Source organism: Peromyscus californicus, unplaced genomic scaffold (assembly GCF_007827085.1).
Source record: "Peromyscus californicus insignis strain IS unplaced genomic scaffold, ASM782708v3 Scaffold_24__1_contigs__length_46423439, whole genome shotgun sequence".
Taxonomy (NCBI): domain Eukaryota; kingdom Metazoa; phylum Chordata; class Mammalia; order Rodentia; family Cricetidae; genus Peromyscus; species Peromyscus californicus.
The window spans coordinates 11,332,761-11,358,662 of record NW_026294535.1 but is presented as its reverse complement, the minus strand read 5'-3'; the positions used below and the strand labels follow the sequence as shown (position 1 = coordinate 11,358,662).

Sequence of the window (25,902 nt, the reverse complement as noted above, 5' to 3'; positions counted from 1 at the left end):
AGCCCCGCCTATCCTTTCTCCTGCCTCTCTATTGGCCATTCAGATCTTTATTAGACCATTAGATGTTTTAGACAGGCACAATAACACAGCTTCACAGAGTTAAACAAATCCAACAAAAAAAGGAACACACCTTAAAATAATATTCTACAACAGGGTCCAGTGTCTGAACGGCAAACAAGGCAACCAAGCTCAGTCACAGAATGGCTGAGCACAGAGGTCAGGCATTAGCAAGGGGATAAGCTATCACTGGGGAAGGTTTTAGGGTTGAAAAGATTATTGTGCTGTGATCTGGAGTGACAGAAACTCACCCAGAGGGCAAGGGTGTGGACTTGGGCCTGACCTGCCACCCCTGAGGATCCCCTGCCACCACAGTGACCAGTGACCATTGCACCTAATCCAGTAGCTGGCACTTTCCACAGAAGCATTCCTGTCTCTGCTTTTACCCTTTGGGCTTTCTTAAGGTTTTGTCCAGCCTGTAAACATAACCTGTATGTGCCAAGGCTCCCCACACCCAGCGGTGACCTTAACCAATAAGGAAGAGACAGTAGAGGAGCATTCCACTTAATGGAGATTGTCCTTCATGTTTTTGTTTGTTTGTTTGTTTGTTTGTTTGTGTTTCCCACAGAAGACCTTAGCAGGACCCATCCCTTGTTTCCCATGGGCCTGCCCCTATTCACCTTTTCACCCTTCTAACGCTCCCTTTCTCTTGGCCGCAGTTGTCTGAACCATCCACAAAGGTCTTTGAGATCCCTTTTCAGAAGAATATGACACATCTAAATCTCCATGACAGGGTCTGTTTTGTGGGAACCCAAAATAAGACAGGCAGACAGAACAGATGGTGCAGTTCTCAGCATTTACAACCAGCAACAAATTCTTGTGTGTCTCTGAGATTTCCCTTGAAGCCTGTGACAATCCGAAATCACTCGCATATAAATCCCACGGAGCAAGGACCTGGGGAGACACTAGCTGGTTGGTGTACCTTAGCAGTCAGTGAACGAATACCACGACTGAGACCATTCTGTCCCTCACACGAGCCTCAACCATGATCTTTCTGTTCCCTAAGCATCTGCGACTCCGGTCTCAGGGATTTCTTTGCCCGATGATATGCTCCTCACATCCCTGTTCAACTCTGAGCTGATTTTGCGCCAAAAAGAAATGCATCTTTTCCTGAAGCGCTTCTTCCAACTCTACTCTTCTTCATGCATCGAGGGGTTTCCAAGGGAACTTCTTCAAGGTGTGGAAAACTTCGTCCCACTAGAGAAAGTCCTGTTTGATTCATCAGGCAAGGTAAGCTTCTACAACGTGTATCTCCACGAGCTGTCTTGGAGTCACCCTCCTGTTTCAGAAAGGAACACATCAGCCGCCAAGGGGCACAGAGTTCCGAGTCGGCTCATTTCTGTAGAACCGCAGAGGAGGACCACCAAGTCCCTGCGGTTTCAGGATGATTCCCACTTCAAGTCTTCTTTCTTGTCATTCCCATTGACCTTGGAAATGCTCCAGAATCTTCTCCATTCCTGAAAATCAATATATTTCAGGCAGCCATTTTGCTAAGATCTGATGCAAATTCCAATATTATAACTTTGCTATAACCTAATATGAGTCTTTCTAAATCCACACCCAAGTTCTTTTTTATTTGTTTTAAATGTGTAAAATATTCATTGTACTTCTCACAACAGTTAATATAAATAAATTAAAGAAGTAAAAGTTTTAGATGAATTAAGAGTTGGAGAACTTTTTATTTGGGAAAAGTCTATTAAATTAGATGGATTTTTACAAAATATGTAATATGAAAACTTTAGAGATTCCCATTGACAAGACATAAAAAGATGAAGTTTCAGGAGTTACTTTTAAAATCATCATGGTCTTGAGAAATAGGAATGTTTAAGCAAGCTACTGAAATGAGAGAGTTTGATTATACTGAACAAGTCATTTCAAAAATAGGAATATGGACTTGAAATGTAACAATCAATAAACATTTGTTGAATTCCTGCAGTATGCCAAAGCAACACTGACTTGACAGAGACAGATAATGTAGAAAATCAGAGCCCCTGAGTGAAGACTTGATCTAGCAGTAGAGAAACAGATCTTAGGTTTGACCAAGAGGAAGTTAGATTACTTTAGAGATTCTTTCTAAGGGACATCATAAGGCGAGTGTGAAAATTAAAATGGATTATTGATGGTTTTACTTTAAATTGCTACAGGAAACACGGGGAGAATATTTGATGGTTTAAGTATAATCAAGACACTTCTCACTATAACCTCAATAGCACAGGAAAGAGTGTCAAGATCCGACAGAGGTTGACCTTTTCCCATAGCCCAACTAGCATTTGTGGTCATTTGTGTTCTTAAAGGTTCATCTGATGTAAAGCGAATACACAGTGGAGTTTTATTTAGCTGTGAGCATCTGGTACATATTTATGAAGAGACAAAATTATTTCGCTTGCATGGATTCTTTTGAAGTTAGTAGAAGGTGTTCAGTTATTCTGAATTAACTCTATCTTTGAACCTCCCATTTAGCTCTTTAGTGTTTACTATGAGAGACTTCCATGTACCCGCCATGTCCATGCCTTTGCTGCCAGCTCTGCCAGGGAAGTGACCTGAAGCTGTGGCATTGTTCTAGAACAGGAACCTTCACACATCTTATTAGGATGGAGTGAGCACCTCAGTGCTGGGAGATAATGTTGAAAACTTAGAAGAATACTCCAGAACACTCCTGGCCTTTTTATTCCAAAGATTTAGTTGGTTGGCTTTTGTTTGTTTGTTTTGTTTTTCTCTTTTAATCAACTGTGACCTTAGAAGTAATAGGCCATGTGTGGTGGTGCATTCCTGTAACCTTGACATTCAGGAAGCTAAGCCATGAGGATTGTAAACTGTAGGCCAGCCTGGACTACATGGTAAGACACTGTTGAATTATAATATAAATTACATATTAACATGAAACATTTAAATAATAAAACAAGTGTTAGGGTCCTGGAGAAGTCCCACAAAAGACCACCATCTACATATGCAATCAGCATGCTGGGGCCATCCATCCTACACAAGGGCAAAATGGTGATGACCCGAGAGGAGCTGAGCTTGCAGACTCCTTTTAAGCACAGCTAAGGGGAGTTCCTAAGGCAGTTAGGTCATCTCAGATATGATTGGCTTATGCAAGTGGCAATCATATTAGTATGTGCTAATTGGCTAGTGCTAGTCAGGGGCTGGTTAAGGCTACAGCTTTTCATTTTTGGGCAGGACTGGACAAGTCCCAGGCTTTTCCTTTTTTATTTGGTTATCACCTTGAGCTGCTGTGGCTGAGGCCTGGTACATGCAGTACCATGTACTTGCTGTTGGGGGTGTTGGAGATTGATTGTCCTTTGTTCGTGGCTTCCTCAGAAACTACCTGCTCAGTTCCAAGAAACAGGAAACACAGCCTAGTCTTTAACTGAGTTATTAGGGCAGGCTGTCATGATATTTGCCTGGCCCTCTCAACAAGGTAAAACTCATTAAGGAACTTTTAAGAACTCTATTAAAGAGCCAAGTATGTTGGCTCATGTCCATAATCCCAGCACTCAGGAGGCTGAGTCAGGAGGATCATGAATTTTTCTGTCAGCCTGGGCTATCTGGTAAAGCCTCTGAGGCTGCACAATGTAACCCCACTTCAACACAACAATAATTCAAGATGAACCCAGATAAAGAAATCATCAAGGAATTATCCCCGAGGTAATATGTTGGAATCATGTGGGAAGATGTTTCAAAGGACTCTCCCATCTTTCCAGAAACAGAAGGACTCTGTCATTCGGAATACTCACCACCCCATTCTGGACTGAACTCTAGCTCATTGAGAATTGCAAGAGGGAAGTTACTCACTTCTATGAATCACAGCATTGACACTGTAGAGTGTGGCTTCTTATGTGTTGGTGAGGGGCTCTGCTTGTAGTGGATTTCCTTGCCCTTCACATAGTGTTGGAACACATCAGGATCCATCAAATCTCACACGAAGGAACAAAGAATGTCCAACCAACAAATAGTTCACTCCCAAGAAAAGCAGAAATGTGCATGTTGCAGATGTTTCTCCCAAATTCATGGATCATGAGAGGGAGGAGCAAACCAGCAAGATTGCCCAACAGCACACATATCATGGAGGGAAGCACTAGCTATGGGGTGCCCATCCAACACTAGCTTCTGATTCACCTCTATGGAACTGAGACTTTTATGTGGATTATTGCGTATGTCCTAGACACCTGGGATTTCTTTTCAGTTCTTTGTTGTTTATTTGTTTGTTTTGATCGGCATCTCACTTTAGGTCAGTCTTACCTGAAACTTACTCTGTAGCTCAGGCTAGCCTCAAACTCACAAGTGTCTTCCTTCCTCAGTCTGCTAAGTGGTAGGATTATAGGTTTCCACCATCTTGCCTGGTTATACCTTGGCTCTGGAAGCAGAGGACAGGGGACGGGACCTGAAGGCTGAGAACAGTGTCTTAGTCACTCCGCTCTTGTGCACATTGAACACAACCTTAGAAACTAATGCGCATGACCGAAGTCTCTTTTGAAAGTGTTACTGGCCCAGTTGTTCTGGTATGGAGGGCCACCTGGCCCCTCATGACTTCATTCTGAGGATGGAGTTCCTCAGGAGAACTTTAGATGCGGTCTACATCCCTCTGACATTTCTTGTGGTAGTGGCGTTATGGAAGATTTTGTTTCACCTGTATACTCCTGTTTTTATAGAATTAGTGTAACACTATCCCAGGATAATCAGCTCTGAGATCACTGTCGCTTGCCTGACAGGTGCAAGGTACCTAATCATGTGTTCATTTCACTGGGGTAGGTAACTAACGAGCATGAAGCCTTGGGGGATTCTTTTTATATATATATAATCTCCAAGCTTGGTTGATTTTTATAATAACATTTTTGAGCCTTTAATCACCCGGGAGGCTACTTCAATCAAACTATTTCCTTACTTTGATACTTCAGTCTGTGTTTTCCCCATCAAGATGTAGGTCCCTTTCCATAACCGTCTTTGCTGGGTGTTGTGTTGTATCTATTAGAGCTTGTGATGGAAAACAAAGGCACCGAACAAATCACATTAGAGATCCCAAATAGAGGATGATTAAAATCGTGCACAGTGCCGAGTTCTGCATGCTTATGGACTGAGTGCCTAGGCAGCCCGGGGGATTCCAAAGATTTGATTAACTGAAATGATTTAGTTTTGATAGGATGGTAGGTCTGTTATCTCATTCCTTTTAAAGAATTAAGAAAACATAAAAAGTACTTGGTGTGTAACTCGCCATTTATGTGTGTGCATGTATATGTATATGTATATGTATATGTATATGTATATGTATATGTATATGTATATGTATATATATGCATACATATATAATTAATCTCACTAGCAACTAGATACTATAAATGCTTTAAAGATATGGAAAGTGTATGTTTTCATATTGATAGTGTGTATGTTTGGGTATGTGCATTGTGGGTGTGCACATATATACACTTGTATGTGAAGGACATTTGTCATTCTCTAGCAGCTAACCACCTTGGCTTTAGAGACAGGATCACTCACTAGACTGGCACTTACTTCTAGGTCAGTGAGCCCCAGGGACCCAACCGTCTCCATCTCCCAGCACTGGTCCTACGAACATAGTCCACCGTACCCCACGTTTTCACATGGACTCTGGAGAGTAAACTCAGGTCCTCAGGCTCATGAAGCAAGCCCTGATAACTGAGCCATTGGCCCAGTTTGACGTTGATGTAGGTTATACTTATTAAACATTGCTCTAATTATCACGTGTTGAAGTAAAAGGTAACTGATTTTTATTTTTCTATACTGACCTAGTTATGAATATGAATCCTTTGTAAAAGTAATTGTCAGAACCCAGGAAATCTCCTCATAGGAGAAATTCACTTTTGAAACAGTTCTTTACTCCATCCCCTTTATGAACTGTGCGATGTGGTACCACTCTTCAGTATGCAGGGTGTTTGTTTTTTTTTTTTTTGATAGCTTCTAGATCATTTTGCAAAGTTTCCTATTTAGTATTACCTTTCAATCAAAACATCTTTCTCCTTTTACCAGTGAACAGCTTGAGGTGCAGGGTCTTTCCCATTTCTGCTTTCATTCTGAAGACTTGCACTCACAGTCCAAGCTCGAATAAGCTCAGGCATGATGGGAGGAACAGATTGGCCTCTAGCTCTTGCCTCTGGCGTCCATGTGTCTTGCTTGGTCATCAGCCCCTGAGGTGCCTTAGATGTCATGGAAACTGCTTCCCAGTTACTGCACTGCAATCTTGGAAGCAAGAAAAAGAAATTAATGTTGAAAACAACTTACCATCCGCTTAATGGTTCTTTTCAGACTTGAGGTTCTGTTCTCTGTATTGCTCTCTCCCTGGCTGGCCTGCTGTTTAGGTGATAAACATCAGCCATCTTATGCTCCCTCAGTCACTTCAGCAACCCTTTAAACAAAGGATGAAGTTCTCAATTCCATTCTTTGCATTTGTGTTCCTGGCCCAGTGACCGAATTTCCTAAGAGATCCCACTGAGGACTTGAACTTACAGATCAACCCCATTGATTTAAAGAAAGAAGGAAGGAACTGGACTTCAGCCTTTTAGGGAGAAATAAATGTCATCTTTTATGGATGGTGCCACCATTTAATAGCATAAGTTATGAGCACAAACTCTGTGCAAGTAGCACGTGCTAACCAATTGTGCCACTGGCACTCGAAGCACACACTCTGGATATCTCCTCATCGGTGTGTAAAGCAGAAACAATGTAATAGGTATTTCTTAGCAACAAGTTTCAGGGTATTTCCCCCCCTGGAAGTTTTATTAAAGTAAAAGACATGTGTTGAGTCCGGGAGGTCTTTAAAGCATTGTTTATTACATGAGAATTTATTCTATGGTAATCTAGGGGCAGTTTCAAAGTCTCCTTCCCTAAAACAAGCCGAGACAATTCCCAGAACTTTTTAATGTAGCCAGTTAATTTACTTTAAATATTGAATGAGCTCATTATCAGCAACTGTACTGACGTGGTTTCTCATTTTTTCCTGTTCCCTAGGTTCATCGGGACAGTTCCGTGCAGTCTGATATCTCTGGGAAGCTCCTTGGCAGTCCGTCTTATACAGAATCCTCGTCAGAAATGGCAGCGCAGGCACTAAACAAAGAACTCTGCTTTCAGTGGTATATGCCTCCCCTGGACAAACCTCCAAAGGATGCGGAACCCATGGTATGCACACACCGACGGAGTTCAATATTCCGTTCAGAGATAAGGCTTAGAACACCCCAACTAAAGCAGTAGTGGGTATCATTCCCTTGACGACGGACGATGGAGCAGTGATTCAGATTCTCGGGCAGTCTTGAAAGTGGGTCAGGCTTTGAAAAGTGGAACAGTTGGTCAATATAACCTTTTACGAGAGACCTTCTACTGTAGAATTTCTCCAATGATTGCTTTCTCTAAGAAGAGCCTCAGGCATTTTCCCATAGAATGCTAGCCTTGGGGCTTTTCCTTGTCTGGCATCTGCATTTGGTTTTTGTCTCCCACATTGGTCTCCTTTTGCACTCTCCAGCACATAAGTTCTGTCCCCTCCAGCGCTGCCTCTGGTAGCTTCTGCACCTCCTTGACTCACGTGACCTCTGTCAAATCAGAAACCTCTCAGGCCCATTCTTTTTTTTTTTTTTTACCCTCCACCCTCCCTCTCCTATAATTGGCCTGCTAACTCTGGGTCAATTAGACAGCATTCCCTATTCTGACAAAAAGAGATTTACCTTATCACTTCGCAGCTCTATTTAAAGCTGTGTCATATCTTTTAAAGCAAGCCATCCCTGTTATCTACAGGTGATTGCTTCCTGGATTTTCCAAAGATATCAGAATCCATGGCTCCTCAAGTCTCTTTACTGAAATGACATATTTGCATATGACCCACATACATACTTGTGTGTACTTCCAATCATTTCTGCATTAGATATAACATCCAATACAAAGGAAATGTGTGCACAGTTGCTGTGCTGTATTATGTAGGAAATAATTACAAGACAGAAGCTTTGCATGTTCAGCAGACACAACAAAAAATGTTTTCCATCTGTAGGTGGTTGAATTTGTGAATGTAGGAGCCCATGGCTATGGAGGGCTGTCCATACCATCTCTTCCCCTCTTTCCTAGTCAAATCCTTGCCTAACTTTTAAAATAGTGTATCTGTCATATCTTTCAGGGAAATTCACTATAGTGGTTTTCAAATTGTGGTTCTCCAAATATTAATAGGTGAGAGGGTCAATACAAGTGGGTCATGAATAGCACCGAGTGTGTGTGTACACGTGTATGTACGTGTGTGTGTACACATGTGTGTGTATACTGCATGCATGTGAGAGGAGACCAGAAAATGGCATCATGTCTTCCTCTGTTGTTACCTTGAGAAGGATCTTTCACTGTTTTGGCACTTGCCTGGCTAGTGAGCTCCTGGATCTATTGGTCTCTGCTTCTCTAACGCTGGGGCCTCAAGAGCATGCAGCTGCGCCAGGATTTTTATGTGTGTGATGGGTGTTCACATCTGGATCCTCTCTTTTCCTATTGAGCCAATCTCTCTATCTCAAAAGTAGCACTTTTAAAAAAGAAATAAGATACAAGCCAAAAAAAGTGAATATCACATATCAGTAAAAAAGGCTTTGTGAAAATTTTGTTTCATGATAAATGTTGTTGAAGACAGAATTTCATAGATTGCTCATCATGTATCAGAATGTACTTACTTGTCGGAAAGCCAACAAAAAAATTAAAAGTTCAAGGGTTTGGAGGGTTTTATAGTGGGGAAACAGAATGTTTATCTAAGCACTAGTCTTTGAAAATTAAAAGTATGTTCATGTCACTAGATTGTACACCATATCATGTCGTTTATGGGGAGGGCAGACTGGTGTAGGATGACCTGGATGTCCTTGTGTTGATGTCAGATGACAGGAGTCCTCCTCTAGGAATCAGATGCTGAGCCTTCAGCCCTGGCATCGCTAGGGCAACAAGGTTCCATCCGCAAACAACCGTGTCTGACAATGAACAAAGGCTCCATGGACTGATGTCAGCAGGTTGGACGGAGAGCCCCAACCACCGATTCTGATTTAAGGTGGATAATTTTTCTCAAGGCACAAGAAAACAGGCAGAGCACAGCTTCCCCTTTCTTACCTTGGGTCCATTTTTCCTTCTTCTTTTTTTTTTTTTTTTTTTTTTGGTTTTTCGAGACAGGGTTTCTCTGTGTAGTTTTGCGCCTTTCCTGGAACTCACTCAGTAGACCAGGCTGGCCTCAAACTCACAGAGATCCGCCTGGCTCTGCCTCCTGAGTGCTGGGATTAAAGGCATGCGCCACCACCGCCCGGCCCCATTTTTCCTTCTTTAGGGGTGAACATGTATACACACACACACATACACAATAAAAGATGCAGTGATTGTCAAAAAGTATCACTAAGAAACATTTGCTTAGATGATTATGTCTTCTCAGATCCCAAATTCCTACCGTTTTGGAAGATATTTCTGACAGTTGCTTGATTATTTTAGATATTGGTGTCTCTGCGCATTCAACTATTTATTATTTTTGCATGTTCATACAGAGTTGGGTGTCAGGTAACTAGCCACTGAGACTCAGAAAATCCTAGATGATAACCACATTGAGCACTGTACTGAGCTGGGTGCATGGCAGACATTTTGTTTCTATTAGCTTGACAGTGACTATATGAGAGAGGTGAGATCACTAATCCCATTTCTCAGAAGAGGAGACTGAGACCAAGAATGGAGGACTACCAGGTGGCAAGGGCACAGACTGGAGCCATCCGATTCCAGAGTATATCTGCCTAAGTAAGCAAGAGACACACTAATTCCTCGGACGATGTCTATAGGTGCTCTGAGTCTCAGGCAAGATGAATAGAATCTCATCTCTGATTTAGCCCTTCAGACATTCCAGAGACTCTATAGGGCATTTGCATGCCATGGTAAATTCATGTCTCTCAGTCCATTCCCATTTACTGACTACTTAAAGCAGAAATTCCAGTAGGAGCCAAGGATGCTGGGCTCAGTAGAGTCGAAATCCCAGCATTTGGGAGATTTAGATAGGAAGTTGTTTTTTTTTTTTTTTTTTAAAAAAAAAGAATTCAGAGAGATAAATGTCTCTAGTTAATGAACTTCAGAACTAAGTTCAAGTTTGTAACTTAGAAAATCTTAACTTCCTAAATACAGGAAGCAGAAATTAGACTAGCCTATCTGAAAAAAAAAATCCTTAGTAGAACATAACAGAACCACACAAGAGTTAGATCTTTGTTACAATTAATTAACTCTCAAACAATTTTAATATCCTGCCGAGACAGGAACTAAATGACCACTGGAGACATAAATCAAAGGAACATCCCAGATCGAAGAATTGCTGCTCTCAGCCAGACCAACAGGCATAGCTCGGCTATGAAAACATGCATCCAGAGGCAGAGGGTTTATGACTTAGCTTTGTCTCAAGGTTACTCCTGAGAGCCTCGATCGTTATCCTGCCCCATCTACCTGCCACTTTCAACAACCAGGGATCTGCGATGTGGTTCCAGATGAGGTCTGAATTACATTTATAAGGTGATTTGCTTCAAGGTATGCATTCTGCAGGAGTGATGACTGACAGAGATGCGTTGGTTAGTTTATTGTCGACTTGCTGCAAGCTAGAATCATTTGGGAAGTGGGAATGTCACTTGAGGAATTGTCTCCATCAGATAGTCCTGTAAGCAAGTCTGTGGGGACATTTTCTTTTGTTCATGATTAATGTGGGTGGGCTCTATTCACTGTGGCTGGTGCCACCCTTAGGCAGATAGTTCTGGGTGTACAAGCAAGCGAGTTGAGGGTGCTGCAGGAGGCAAGTCAGTAAGTAGCACTCCTCCATGGCTTCTGTTTCAGTTCTTGCCTCTGAGTTCCTGCTGGAGTTCCTGCCCTGGCTTCCCTCAGTGCTAGAGTATGGTGTTGAAGTATAAGCCAGAGAAGCCCTTTGTTTTCCAGGTTTCTTTTGGTCATGGTATTTATCATAGCAAGGAAAGGCTAAGTAGAACAAGGAAGTTGATGGCTAACCTTTCTGTGGGCATCAAGACCTAATTTGGTCTCCTATCTTGCCTCAAAGGCCGCCACACAGTCTAAGGCCTGGTGTCTTGAGGCCACAGAAGATGCAAACCGACAAACATGACTACATTCTGGAAGTCTGATCACGCGAAACACTGAACGCTGGGCAGAAAGACTCCATCTGACTAGTGAAAATAACTTTGGACAGAAATGAATCCTCAAGATGTTTAATTAGTACCGGATTTGATTTGAGCTATGCTGGGGGCAAGAGATATGGAGCCCTGTGCCTTCTTGGAGGTCTTTATGTCTTTGACAAGACCTAGACTCTTCCTCGGCTGTGTTTTCTAGACCAGCTCAGTCTAGCAGGATAGCAAGGTAAGAGCTAGGCTACCCATAGTTAGTGCCTGGAGTGTTACAGGAATCATATGACTGCCCAGGACTTTCCTCTCAGTTGTCTCTAGATTTGGAGTCTTGATTAAATAGTTAACTAGCTCCTGGTCCTCCTGCAGATGTAGGTGTGTACAATAAGCTAATAGTATAGTAGATGTATACTATAGCTACTAGGTGTGTGCAATAAGCCAATCCCAAGGAATGGGATGGTCATATCTACAGTTTACTAACAAGGAGCCAGAGATATTGATGTTTAAACAAGTTGCTCAAGATCACAAAGATATTAAGTAGGGGAGGCACAAGCAGACACACTGCTCCATGCTCATTGTGGCTACAAGTATGTTTAGGATTTGATGATGTGATGTTCTGATCTCACAGTGTCACTTATTCACCGACTTCAGCAGTTGGTACCAAGCTTTGAGCCAGTACGCAAGCTGCAGACCGCTGTTGGCATGATGAGGAAGAAAGCCACTGGCATGAATCTGAAGTGTGCATCTAATACAAACTTTTTATTCATACACTTTAGGGAATGTCTGAGTTACAGTTCCTGTTGCTGTGAAGAGATACCTCGGCCATGGCAACTGTTATCAAGGAAAACTTTAAATTGGGTCTGGCTTACAGCTCAGAGGTTTCGTCCATTATCATCATGGTGGGAAGCAAGGCAACATGCAGGCAGACATGGTGCTGGAGAAGGAGTTACATCTTGAACCACTCCCACCCCCACCCCACCCTGCAGGCAACAGGAAGCAGTCTGTCTCACTGGGTGTAGTGTGAGCATAGGAGACCTCAAAGCCCACCCCCCACAGTGACACACTTCCTCCAACAAGGCCAAACTTCCCTTTAGTGCCACTCCCTTTGGGGGCCATTTTCTTTCAAAGCACTACAGGGAACTTCATTGACCCTATCAGACATGATGGAAAGTTCAGAGACATGATGATATTAATTGGATAAATGCTGAAAAAAACAATGCCCCAAAGTACAAGATAATATTCCTGTCTTCAAGAATCTTAAATTTCACTCTTGCATCAAGGACAACACTTACAAAGCAAGAACAAACAGCATGGGACCATGTGTGGTCTTGGCCACATCTCTCGGTGAGATTTCATTGTCTTCTAAAAAAATATTTTGCCACATCTCACATAAAATACATAACTTAACACATGGGAAGCATTCCTGTACTCTCTCTGGCAAGCTTACATTGCTGTTGAGAAGTGACTCCATTTTCCTCTTCCCTCTCCCCTCCCCCATCCCTTTCTATTTTTAGAATGGTTATTCTAAGATTTTATTTCCCACTGTGCTTCAGTGGGTTACAGAAACTTCTGTCAACTTGCATTTAGACTCTCTTGTTTACATTTTAATTTAAATGCTTTATTGGTATGCATTCCTGATATATATGTAAATATATATATATATATTTGTATTTGTCTCTTCACTATCATTAATCTCTTTGAATCAAAAAGGAGGTGATTTTTTTAATTAATCAGGGTTGCAAATGCATAAAATGTCAAACATGCATTCACAAATGATTTTGAAGTGTATTTATATTTACACTGATATTTTACAATTTAAAAACAGTGGGGCTAGAGAAATGGTTCAGTTGGCAGAGTGCAAACACAAAGACCTGAGTGGAGATTCCAAGTGCCCACATAAGAAACAAAATCCCACTGGGCAGTGGTGGTGGTGGTGGTGGTGGTGGTGGCAGCGGCGGCGCACGCCTTTGATCCCAGCACTCGGGAGGCAGAGGCAGGCAGATCTCTGCGAGTTTGAGGCCAGCCTGGTCTACAGAGCGAGATCCAGGATATCCAGGGCTACACAAAATCCCAGCGTGATGACAGGCACCTACACAGGAGGATGCCTGGGCTCACTGGCTAGCCTGTCTAGTCAAACTGGCAAGCTGCAAGGTCTGTGAGAGACTGTCTCAAAACATTAGGTAAATAACAACTGAGGAAGACATCCATTGTCAATCTCTGGCTTTCACATGCATGTGCACATGCATGCACCTGCATCTGCAAAGCAATACACATGCATATACCTCTTCCTTCCACAGACAGACAGACACGCATGCACGCACCCCCACCCCCACCCACCCCCACCCAGTTTTACTGAGCTACAGTTCACAGATCGTCAGTTCACCCATTTGAAGTCTATAATCCAGTGTTCTCAGTAGATTCACAGAGTTGCACAGCTATTACTGCACTCAGTTTCACACATTTCCCCATATAAGAAACTCAATGACGGTTAGTATCCACTCCCATCTCTCTGTACCACTGTTACTACTGCTGTTCCTGCCCAATACCCCAGGCAGTTATCTACTTTCTATCTCTACGTTTGCTTATTCTAAACACACACACACACACACACACACACACACACACACACACACACACACACACATACACACAGAGTATCCCCCATCTAACTGATTACATACTCTTTAACTAACATCTGTTAGCTCCCTCCTAGACCTCCAGATAAACACTGCTTACTTACTATCATCCTTCCTGAGCTCCCTGTTTTATCCCACGAGTGAGGCCATGCAGTGTTTGCGTTTCTGCGGCTGGCTTATTTTACTTCACATCCTGTCCTATCGGTTCAATCACATCCCAGATCTCGGGATTTCACTTTCAAGTCTTTCCAGTGTTCTATTTTGAAGGTATTTTATCTGCCCATTCATGTGTTGATGGACAGAGGTTGATTCCACATCTTGGCTGTTGAGAATGGCACTATGCTACACACCAGAGTGCATCTATCTCTTTGACAGACTGATTTTCTCGCCTTTGGATGTATACCAATGGGATGCCAGGGCCTTTTCTGTGACTCTGAAAGCCCTGGGATCTTTCTTCTGTCTCACATGTAATGAAACCCTATGGCACGCCTTGGTTTCATCTCCCATCCATTCTGCTGGATACCGACGGCACTCTTTTCAACCTGGAGCATCCCATATTCAGTCCACAGAGATTTCATCTCTATCAGGATCTTCCCTCTGGCTATCTCTGCGTATTCTTGAATTTCTGTTATTCAGAGAGTGAACCTAATAGGTTCAAAGTTTACTTTTCTTATCTTTTTCTCCCTCTTATCTGTGATTTGAATTTAGGATTTGCTTTTGGGGGTAGACAGATTTATCTTTGTGCTTCAAATATTTTGTTGCGTATTTAGCTGTGACAGTGTCTCCCTTTGTCCCCGCTCTTTGTTCCATTTCAGCAGTCCCCGTGTCCCCCCTCCACGGACACGCCATGTCATCCCTCCATCTTCTTTGTTCACGGACTTATCACCTCTCCCTCTTTAAGTTTGTTGGGGCCACTGACAGTTTCTGCTGTTCTGTCTTATGTTGATCCTCCGAGTCCTTTTCTTCTGTTAGTTTTGGCTTCTGCCTTTCACTTCCTTTCTAGCGGACCTTTGGCTATCTGATTATGTTTGGAGAGGCACTGAAGACACACGGTGCCTGGCTCATTGATGTCTAGGCTTCACTGTAGGATAGCTGGAGGGCAAGCCAGCAGTTCATTGGTGGGTGCTGAAACGCCGGTGTCTGTGAATCTTTTCACTTTAACTGGTCAGTGATCCCAGAGAGACTATGCCGATATGCTTCATCCTGCTGTGGTCCAGTGTGTATAGATCTCACATTCATAATACATCAATTCCAATATTTCCCTCAGCACCTCGCCCCCAGAGCTAAAGACACGAATATAGAAAGTCTGATTTACCATTTGCAGAGCACGGAGTGGCGACGGTTCACCCAGGAGCAGTGAGTGTCGTGGGAAATGTTGAATTGCCCCACTTGGGCAAGGAAGGGGCCTGGTGAGAGCGGTTCTCACACTTCTGTTTGCAGTCCCGTCTGCTCCCGCCTTCTCAGGTGCCTGACCCTCTAATCCTGGAGCTTTCCCCCATTCTAGGTCAGGCTTGATGTTGGCAATCCTTTTGAAGACACTCGGGGTACAGCCCTCCCTCTCTACTGAGTCTCCCAAATGCTCTCTGTTCTTCAAAGCGCTGCCAAATCCCATGTCTTTCACTCCCTTTCCTTTTTGTCTGTGCGGATTCATAGCTTAAAGGTATCCTTTTACTCTTCACTTTGACTTGCATGGAAGCAGAGACGCGTGCGTGGGCCTGACACATGCGTCTCTGCTTCCATGCAAGTCGAGTTTCAGTGGTCCACTCTGAGCTTCTGCTTTCTAACCTGGAAAGTGAAGGGAGGGTCTGTGGATCCGCAGCTGTTAGTAGAAGTTACACTGCGTGGAGTGGACTCGAAGAATTATCCAAATCCACGCAACAGGGAAAGAACAGGGGCTCGAGTCACCAAGAGAGTCCCTCCTCTTAAACGGGCCGATGAAGCTGTGTGGAGTTGAAATAAATGGAGAAGAGAGGAGGAGAGCACTCTTTCAGTGGGTGTATGGAAGGTGTACCTACTGAGAAGTAACGAGAAACAGAGTGTACCCACCAGGCATCTGTGTGTGCTGCAGAGGGCTGACCAATGCTGAAACTTAAATCTAACTGCAGTGCAAAACTACTCCAAATAGCACTTATGTTCATGTAATGACACGTGTACCTTTTCTTTCTAGACAGTGTGCGTGTGTGTGTGTGTGTGTGTGTGTGTGTGTGTGTGTGTGTGTGTGTGTTTAGCTCACTATGTCGTCTAGGTTGACTTGAACTCTCAAACCTTGTGCCTCTGCTTCCCACATTCTGGTATTCCAAGAATGCATTGCCGTAACCACATTAGCTTTGTATCTCTCATATTTCTCTTCAAAGTGAATTGATGGGTGGGTGGGTGGGGGGCTCAGTTATTTCTTTTCTACAGAAAAGATCTTTAAAACATGGTGATCTTTGCTATGAGGAATATTGATGGGATTTTCAGGTGTAGTTTTGATGTCTGTTTTTGTACGCTCTTATTTCTCTTTAGGTTTTATTATTGTACGCATATAACTTGAAGCCTCTGAAGATTTCCGATATTAAAGTGCCCACCGGCAACAGCGTGTGTGTTGGCACCTCCTGGTTTCCACTGAACAGGCAAGTAGACACCCTTCTCAGGAAGGTGGGGATGATGATGGGTAAGCTGGATTCCACTGAACAGGCAAGTAGACACCCTTCTCAGAAGCCAGCTGGGAATGATGATGGATAACCATTAGTCTGAATTGTTAAAAAAAAGAAAGGAGTTCCCAGAAGACAGAGCGAGAAAGCTTGGGGTCTGTGGAGGAGGCTCAGCCTCAGCTGGGCAGTGCTTTGCTGCCAATATAGGTGAGTATAGCCGCAGGGACCTAGGGCCTCGAGTCAGAACATTTGCATTGTGCTTTTTGTAAACTCTCAGATTTAAGGGTTTGAGAGGGATACCAAGATGGATTATTATCCTTTGAAGCAAGAGATTCTTCAGGGAGTTACACACTCCAATGAAAGAGAGCATAGTGGGGGCTCTGAGGAGTATGGAAGCTCATGTGGGATCCCTTCTTAGAGATTTCAGAGACACAGTAGTTCTGTCATGTGGTTGATGAGGAGTCCATAGTATGTGCTTGCCTTTTCTACAGAAATGACACGTGGTCAGAAAGGGAAAGGGCAAAGGTTTGCCCATCCAGTTAATGTATATCCATCACACAGATGTGGCCCGTGTACCTCCTGATTGCTCTGACTGCTTGATAAACCTCCTTCGGCGAATAGAGGTTTACAGACTCAAAGGCAAACTCTCTTGGTACCTGCCATTTTGCTGTCCAATATGTGTTCATAATAAAAACTTTGAAGAAGCTAGGAACGTATGTCAACATAATAAAGGCTGTATTCTACCAACTTCCAGCCAATACTATACTAAATGGGGAAAAAAAAAACACTCAGTGCATTCCCACTAAAATCAACAAGACACGGATGCACATTGCTCTGTGAACTCCAGCAATCAGACAAGAGGAGACAAAAGGGATGCAAATAGGAAGATAAGTCAAATTACCCCCATCTGCAAACACTGCTCTTGTGCAGAGGAGACCCTAAAGACTTCAGGAGAACCTTGGAACTGATACGCACTTAGGAAAGATCAATGCTGGAGGTTGTCACCATACCGGCTGTCATTCATACCGTAGAGCCGTGATGGCAACAGGGTGGTACTGGCAAAGACAGACAGTGGGTCAGTGGAGTGGAAGAGAGGACCCAGAATTAAGCCAAGGTGCCTACAGTCACCCGAGTTTAGGCAGAGATGCCAAAAACATGTGTTAGAGAGAAAAGGCAGCCCCTCAACAAACAGTACTGGGAAAATCTGGTACTTGCGGGAAGAAGAGTGAAACTAGATCCCCATCTCTCGTCCTGTCTAAAAAATTCAAACCTGATGAACTCCAAAGCTGTTATAGGAAACCTGGAGGAGCGCTTCCGTGTGGAGGCAGCAGCAAGGGCTTTCTGAAAAAGACTCTAGTCACTCAGGGAACAACATCAAAAGCTGGAAAGTGACATCGTGTGACATGAGAAAGCTTTTGCATGGCAATGGAGACAGACAGTCACCAGAGTGAAGAGGCAGTCAACAGGCAGAGAAACTCTTTCACAGCTGGGTGCTGGACAGAGAATTAGGACCTAGGATTAACTCAAGAAACTAAATATCCCCCAAGCAATCCAGTTAATTTAGGTTTAAAAATGGCGGGGATGGAGTGGGAGTGTTTCTCTACGGGGCTGCAAATTAAATCCAAACTCCACCATCTCCTCTGTCCCCAAGCATGTTTTACATTATCCCCCAAATTAGACCCTTTAGCCAGGCTTTTCCTCCCTTTCCACCTGTCAGGAAGTATCTTTAATTTTGTTGTTGTTGTTGTTGTTAAATTTTGTCTACTTATTTCCCGTTTTCCTACCTTTTTACCAAATTCTTTGCTTTCGGTTTAAGAGAAAGGCTTTAACTCAGCTAGTTCCTCGTCAACGCAGTCGCCCACTGCCCTGGCGCCTTCAGCCTCCGTTTCTCTCCTTTTAAGAGGGGAGTGATGCCGGGCGGTGGTGGCACACGCCTTTAATCCCAGCACTCGGGAGGCAGAGCCAGGCGGATCTCTGTGAGTTCGAGGCCAGCCTGGGCTACCAAGTGAGTTCCAGGAAAAGGCGCAAAGCTACACAAAGAAACCCTGTCTCGAAAAAACCAAAAAAAAAAAAAAAAAAAAAAAAAAAGAGGGGAGTGATAGCCTCTTCTTGACTAGCTTTCTGGTGGTCATTAGCCTCAAACCTGATGACAGATGAACAGGGATTGGGACATTGTTGACAGCACGGGTGTGTGCTGGCCCTGGCTCTCTGCCCCACCAGGCATCTGGTCAGAGCTGTGTGGATGGAGACCCACCCTGCCTGCCCGTGTCCCCAGAGAGTCCTTGTTCTTGCTCCGTGGTTTTCAGATCTCAGGATTTCTTGGCCTTCTCATGAAAGAGAATAAAACAAGAGCTGTCTCAAGAGCTGGCAGACCTCCAATTATTTAGTCAGTTATTCCTCCTGCCCCCTTTTCTTTCTTCGCCTTTAAACCAAAATGGTAGGAAACCTAAGCACAGGTCGTATACCAGCATACAAAGCAACGAAATCAGGGCATTTTGCATTTACCTTGTAAATCCTGAAACACTCCAGGTGTTTAATTTTTCTTTTCCAGAACCACAAGATGAACATAAAGACAAAACCTGCAGAGTAGAAAGGCACCCCGATGAGAGAGGCTTCTTTTAAAATTCTAATGAAATTTAATTTAATTTACAATTAAAATTCTTTCAAAATTGCCACGGTTCTGATCAACAGTAAACCACTCCGACAGAGACAAGCCCTTATCACTGAGCTGATCTCAAGGGGGTGGTCCCTATCCTGACCCGGGACTGTTTGTCTCACTCAGGCTGGGTTCTGTATTGTTGAGTGTCCCCGCTTGCTCGCTCACAGAAGATAAAGTGAGAGTTTCTGCAGTAGAGAAAATAGACAGAGAGGACTTACCTCTCCTCCTTCACCTCCTCATGTCCTACTTAAGTTCTCCCGGGGAAAGACACGTTTTCATTGTTTTTCTTATAGCCACAGAGAAAAATTCTGTGTTCTCAGAAATCTGCAAATCAAAGCTCTGATTAGTTCTAAGTGGCCGTTATACCTCGGTGACCAGAATCAAGTTCTCCGACCACTCTCCCCCGAACGTCATCCTCTTTCATCTTAATCTGTGTTTCTGCTTCCAACTGGGTCCCGTCCTCCAGGCCCTGGCAGACTAGAAGAGTGCTCAGCCATTCGGGAGAACAGGGCCTTGGGGAGCTCACTTAGCCTAGACGGGATGGTGGATGCTTGCCTATGGGCTCAAGGCAGGAAGTCCAAGGACTGGACATTGGCTTTGGGGACAGAGAGGTGCCAAGTAAGAGAGAGTGAAGCAAGGGCTGGCTGGGGAGAGAGGAGGGGCGAGCAGTCGGGCAGGTGCAGTCAGGAGGATTGACCCTGACGTAGCCCTTCAGCACTAACTAATGTTGCTCCTTTTCTTTTTAAGCAAGGTGAAAACCTCGGGAGCCGTCAGGCCCTCATAGCTGAGCAACAGGATGGGTCTGTGCAAAGCCCAGCTTACTTTGCTGGGTACTGGACCACTCTTAAGAGAGTGATTCGTTCTGAGCATTTACTCTGAGGAAGACATTACAGTCTCTGGGTTCCGGATGATCAGGAACAACCTACAACCCATTGTCAAGGGCTAGTTTATTCTTATTACGACCTCAGGTATTGTCATAGAAAGCTATGCATTCATTTGAGGAGCTGAGAATCAAGTACAAGGCTTTGTACATCCCAGGCAGGCAGACACTGTACTACAGAGAGGTACCCTCAGCCCTATGTGGCTTATGAAAAGACATGAGAATCCTTTCTCTGGGTATTCGAATGAAGAATGGGGTTTGGATGCTCTCTTCCCTTCATGTGCCATTTTATACTTAAACACGTGCAGTTACATTGTTTTCTCCTTACAAATGTTCCGTGAATTCCACGAAGTGGATTTCATTAGTCCAGCCTTGCCCCAGAGGAATTTCAGGGTAAGGTGCTAACTGACTTGCTGGAGGGTCTAGGTGTTACGATTTATTACGCGGAGGGGAGGGGAGAGGAAACATGCTGGGCAGATGCAGTGGCAGGCTGAACAGATGCATGCCATGCAGGCATGGTGACGGTGGTGGAGGCCAGTAATATACAATCCAGACGCTGTATCCATGCGGAGAGGAGAGTTTATTATACTAGAGAGATAAAGAGGCAGAGAGACAGAAAGAGGGAGACAGAGGGGGTGGTGCACACCTCGTGGGGGGGAAAGCAGGAGAGAGAGGGAAAGGGGCGGAGTTTTTCCTGATGAAGAGGCTTCTACCTCAGGATGTCAGGCAGCAGAGTGGCCCCAAGGGGCAGGATCAGACTGTTAACACTAGGGATAGAAGAAGGATTAAGACATTGGTCAGGCTCCCTGTGAAGGAGCCAAGTATGACTCACCAAGTCCCAGCTCCACTCTCTCCAGTACAAAAGACAGCTTTCCCAGCATGATTGATAGTACTTACTTCTTACTGGGCAAGTTTTCCAAACAAACTTAATGACAAATCTTTATGTTTTAATTGTTACCCTTTGACAGAAAAATGGAATTCAGAATGCACACTATATATGAAAATATGTGGTACATTTCTCGTGTGTGTGTGTGTGTGTGTGTGTGTGTGTGTGTGTGTGTGTGTACTATAATGAGGAAATCAAATTGTACTCCACGTCATAAGTGGAGACGCTGTGGAAGACTGAATAGTTGAAGTCTTTGTGTAGCCTCTTCTGCCATTCTGCTTTTGGATCATCTCGTTTTGCATAATAACTTCCTCGCCCCTCCTTCCCTGTTGGAGACACACAGCCACACACACATTCTGTTCCTATAGGGTGGAGTCTCTCAGAGCCCCGCAGGTGGTCTTCCTTGCCTCTTCCAACTACAAGCCTTTGATGTCCCCTCTGCCTTCTACCTCTGCCCTCACAGCGGCTGCTCCTCACTGACCGGAAGTCCTCCAAGTTGTCCTTTTGTTGCTGGTCACAGGTGCCCCTACCTCCTCTTTGGCTCTTGTTTTTATCTCTCTGCCTCTGCCAACCCCCTTTCCCCCCACAACATACACACACACACACACACACACACACACACACACACACACACACTGATACACACATCGACACACAGACACATACATATCGACTCACAGAGACACACACAGACATACACACACACACACACACACACACACACACACACACACACACACACATACACCTCTAGAGTGTGCATTCATTGACTGGCCTTTCAAGTCCTTGCTACCTTGAGTCAGCTGGACAGCCATAACACACCATTAAGAGCTACATAAGAGTGAATCTTCTGTTGACGGACTGGAGCTTCCTTGCTCATATCAGTACTTATTTTCATATTCAGAATAATTCGGATGGGTATCTCTCTGTCACTGTTCCCTTGCCCTGTTGTATGTACACCAACCCGAGTGCATACATAGACACAAACATCGTGAGTGCGTTTCTTTGCTCATGTTTGTTGAATGAAGGAACGATTGAATAGATGCTATTTGGGGAGTTCAGACACTTAACTTTTAAATAAATAAAGACTGAATTCATAAATCTTATTGATTCTGAAACCAATACCCCTCTTGACTTTTCACATAAAATGTACACATATATATGTGTGTGTTTGCTATTTTTAGAGTCATTGCAATTCACGAGAAACTATCTAATCTCGCTCAAATAGCTGAGCTATCATTACCGTCGGTTCCTGAAATTGCTTCGGAGGAAAATATATATGAATCAGTAGACTCTGAGGATAAATCAGCTGATACGGACATGGAAGTAAGTATATTGCTAAATGACGGCAAAACGAACTTGCAATTGTAGGGTGGATCTCATCACACACCGTTATTTAAGTCACCGTTTGCTTTGTCAGAGCGGGACTACACAACTTCATGACTGACAGGTTACTCTCAATGACTATTCTTCAAGATGCCGTTCGCCTTGTTTCTCGCGGCACGGTATTTCACTGAACCTGGGGCTCACCAATTAGGCTAGACTGGCTGGCCAGTGAGCCCCACGGGTCGTCCTGTTTCTGTCTCCCACGCACTGGGATTACGAGCATGGACCACCAGGCTTGGCTCTTACATTTTTATTTTGACCATGAGTTCTGGGGCTCAAACTCAGGTCCCCATGGTTCTAAGGCAAATACTTTACCAACCACGCTATCTCCTCAGCTCTGGCCCAGCGTACATCCTATGAGGGAGGAAAGGGGGCAGACCACACCTCTGTCCCTCATGTTTTCACCATGTCATGCACACTAACATTTTGTTGGTCACATAAGCCTCATGCTGTGGGTGCCAATGATCTCACGACCAGCTTGGCAGTAGGAAATCCAGAATATTACCGAAATGGTGCAAGTAGCATGCAGTCAGGAATCATTTTTGTTTTCTTGTGTCAATTTTAGATGCGATTGATTTTCTGTTTGGATATTTTATGGTTTGGCAAATTTATTACCCCCTTCTTCCCAGCTTCTGCTGTCTCCTCCACTTCTGAATTCTGCCACATCACTACACGTATCAGAAACCGTACCTAGTGTTTATATTTTTATAGCCCTGTAAAATGTGCTAACAGCTAGGGGCAGGAAGACCTTTGGTTACATTCTTTTCTTGTCTGTTTGGTTTCTTGTGACTAATTTTTTTTTTCGTCACTGTTTCCCACTTATTAGATCTAGATTTTTGGGTGTTCATCGATACATTTTTTGACTCAAGAGCTCAAACTGATCACATAGTGTCTCAGTCTCATTTTCTTCCTGGGCTCCCCCAGCCTCCAGCTGTTCTTTCAACCAGGCTGTTCTGGAGCTTGCTGGTGTGGCTGGTTCTGGCTCTCCCCTGCTGCTCTCCTGGTGGAGGCTGGATCAGTCTGGGCCACAGCCTTGCTTTTCTTCTCTGAAAGCTTCCAGGGTCTTCTCTTTAGTTTTAGTCTAGGAAATCTTCTGTTTTCTGAAGTCATTTGGCCAGATGAATATATAACTGGTTACCAATAATAAAACATCTTTAATTCTTAAAGAATAACATTTACATGGCTCTTCATTTTTCTATTTAACTCATTTATCCGCTTTTCATAGGTGAGTGAGCAAGAACTAGCAACTTTTCTGGTTTTCAGAGAATATTTGTTGGCATTTTCAGTCTTAATTTACTAGCAAAATGACTAAATGAGTTTTCTATTATTATGCAAGTTAGCAGCCCATATGTAAGAGAGCCCATCAGCGGAGTTCAGACAGCCTTTGTAAAAGGCCACTCTTCCAGCATTTAAGTCCTCTGCAGTCTCTGCCAGGATTTATAAAGAGCAGATGTCTTAGAATTCTAGTTGTGCATCTTTTTCAATGGCCTCAGATATTACCTCGCTCATGTGACTTCATCCTTTTCAGTGGCCTCAGGTGTCACCATGCTCACGTGACTTCATCCTTTACAAAGGCCTCAGATGTTACCATGCTCACTGATAAACTGAGTGTGGCATTAAATCTCGCAGTAGGTCAGAGTGCCCCCACTATCTCAAACTCAGGAGATTTTAGAGAGATACAGATTATACATTTCTTGCACGAAGATCACGTGGCTCTCATGTCTGCTTTCAAGAAGAACTCGGCCCTCTTGACTCATGCTCATCGTTTGTAGTGCACTCACAATCAGGTCTTTAGTCACAAACTCACCAGAGTGCTGTCTTTGAGACACAGTCTAGAATAGTCTTTGCTTGAATTATTCCTAGTATATTTCTTCATAGTTACTATATGGAAAATCATTTCCTTACAAATCTGCCTGTCTTTTTAGCTTTGATTGTCTCAGGCAGGAGAACATCTACAATAAGAGTAAGGATGCTAGACGGTGTTCTGCCAACTCTGTTTTACACCTCAGTCAGAGGCTTAATCCTTTTCAAGAACTAGTTTTCTTTTAGTCTCTAAAATAAATAATCCTTTTACATAAAGACAGGCTGTTTGGATAGAACCAGGGGTTGCACGGTGACTCTGGTCAACGTAGGTGTAAAATTCATCGTAAGAAGACAAATGTCCAGGTCAGGAGGTTGACTGTCAACATAAACAAATCAAGAATAAATAGGGACGTGGGGGTGGACAGAGGAATCCAGAGGACCTGTGTTTCCTTAGTGAAGGCCCATAATGTGTTCTCGCATTCTGATTGGTGTATTGAGGTCAACCACAGAGGAGCCAAGCCTCTTCGATCTTGACATCCTCCTCTGTATGTTTAAATTTGTTTCCCTCACTTAGTGTTTCCTTAGCAGTAAAGTATGTTTTGGGCATGTTCCAGTTCCTGTTGTCTCTGTGTGTGAAAGAACATCACCAAATAGAAGGAACTGTGTTTGCTTGGAATTGAAGTGGTAAGAGAATTAGTTCACAGCATTTCTGAGACATGGAAGTACCGTAGTTTTCTTTTTTTGCACACAATATTAAGCAGCACTTTATGAGAAGCTAGATTCTGGCTCATATCAAATCTCATTGACTAAATTTGTCGTCATGGCAATTCTCACTTCCAGCTAATTAGAAGCTAACTAGGACCCTTGAAGAGATCAATTCTGGTCTGGAATTGAACAGGAATTCATGGCTTCTATAATGTGATATTTCTATTAGATATTATATATTGTTGGTGGGTTATTGAACATGAGGATATAAATCATGTGCCTTTGTTTGCTATGTAGGGTGTGGGTTTTGTTCATTTCTTCTCCCTTTGTTTTTCTGACGTCCTTCCTATTTTCTTTTTTTGTTTACTTTTCCAAAGTCCCTTAGGTCCAGCATAAGCCAGGGATTTTGGAACACAGATGTTAATTTAAAATAGATTAGGGAGGCTGCACAGCAGGTGTTCAGATCACTTCTAACAGGAGCAATGGCTCAGAAGACTGGTTTCTATTGCTCCACCACTTACAGCAAGCAGAATTGGCATATTACCAGATAGGAAAGGACTCAGGTGTGGCTTAGTTGGTAGAGTGCTTGCCTAGCATGCATGAAGCCCTGGGTTCATTCTCCAGCACACCATAAAACTGGATGCAGTGGCCCATGCCTATAATTTTGGCACTTGGGAAGCAAAGGTAAGAGGATCAGGGGTTCAAGGTTATCCTCCTCACTTACATAGTGAGTTAAGGATAGCCTGATCTAAGTTAAGGATAGCCTCTGTCTCCACAAAACAAATCAACAAACAGAGGACCAAAAAATAGAAAAGGTGTTTGCAAGCCAGGCTGATTTTTAAGATGTAAACACCTTATTTAGAATGAGAATATGTTGATCCAAATATGTTTATTATTATATCCAAATATAGCCCACTATATGTTTGCCAAAATGCATAAGGTTACTTAAGCAAATATTTATGGGATGCCTGAACAGTATAAATGGATTAAAATTAGCATAATATTAACAGTCCCAAATATAGAAAAAATACACTCTGGTTTTAGCATTCTCTGCTCTTTCTGAGAAACCATTATTGGCAAACATTTAGGGAACAGTGAGACCTATGTGTCAGAGCACTGTGGGGGAGTGTAGATGAATCT

The 25,902-nt window shown here is 43.5% G+C and overlaps 1 protein-coding gene across 8 annotated transcripts in view; it reads left to right on the top strand.

Annotated features, from left to right (window-relative positions):
* Window positions 1-25,902, top strand: part of Cfap54 (cilia and flagella associated protein 54) — a 323,915-nt gene that overhangs the window by 250,834 nt on the left and 47,179 nt on the right. For 6 of the 8 annotated variants that reach the window (XR_008221626.1, XM_052753120.1, XM_052753121.1 and 3 more), the window contains 4 exons: window positions 1,064-1,287; window positions 7,036-7,203; window positions 16,316-16,422; window positions 22,053-22,194. Coding sequence is in view for 6 of the 8 variants with exons in the window: in XM_052753120.1 (XP_052609080.1) it covers window positions 1,064-1,287; window positions 7,036-7,203; window positions 16,316-16,422; window positions 22,053-22,194 (641 nt within the window). In the remaining 2 variants the exon portion in view is untranslated. Of the gene's footprint in view, window positions 1-1,063; window positions 1,288-7,035; window positions 7,204-16,315; window positions 16,423-22,052; window positions 22,195-25,902 lie in introns of those variants that run through there. The other 2 variants (XR_008221627.1, XM_052753123.1) reach the window with 2 other exon arrangements.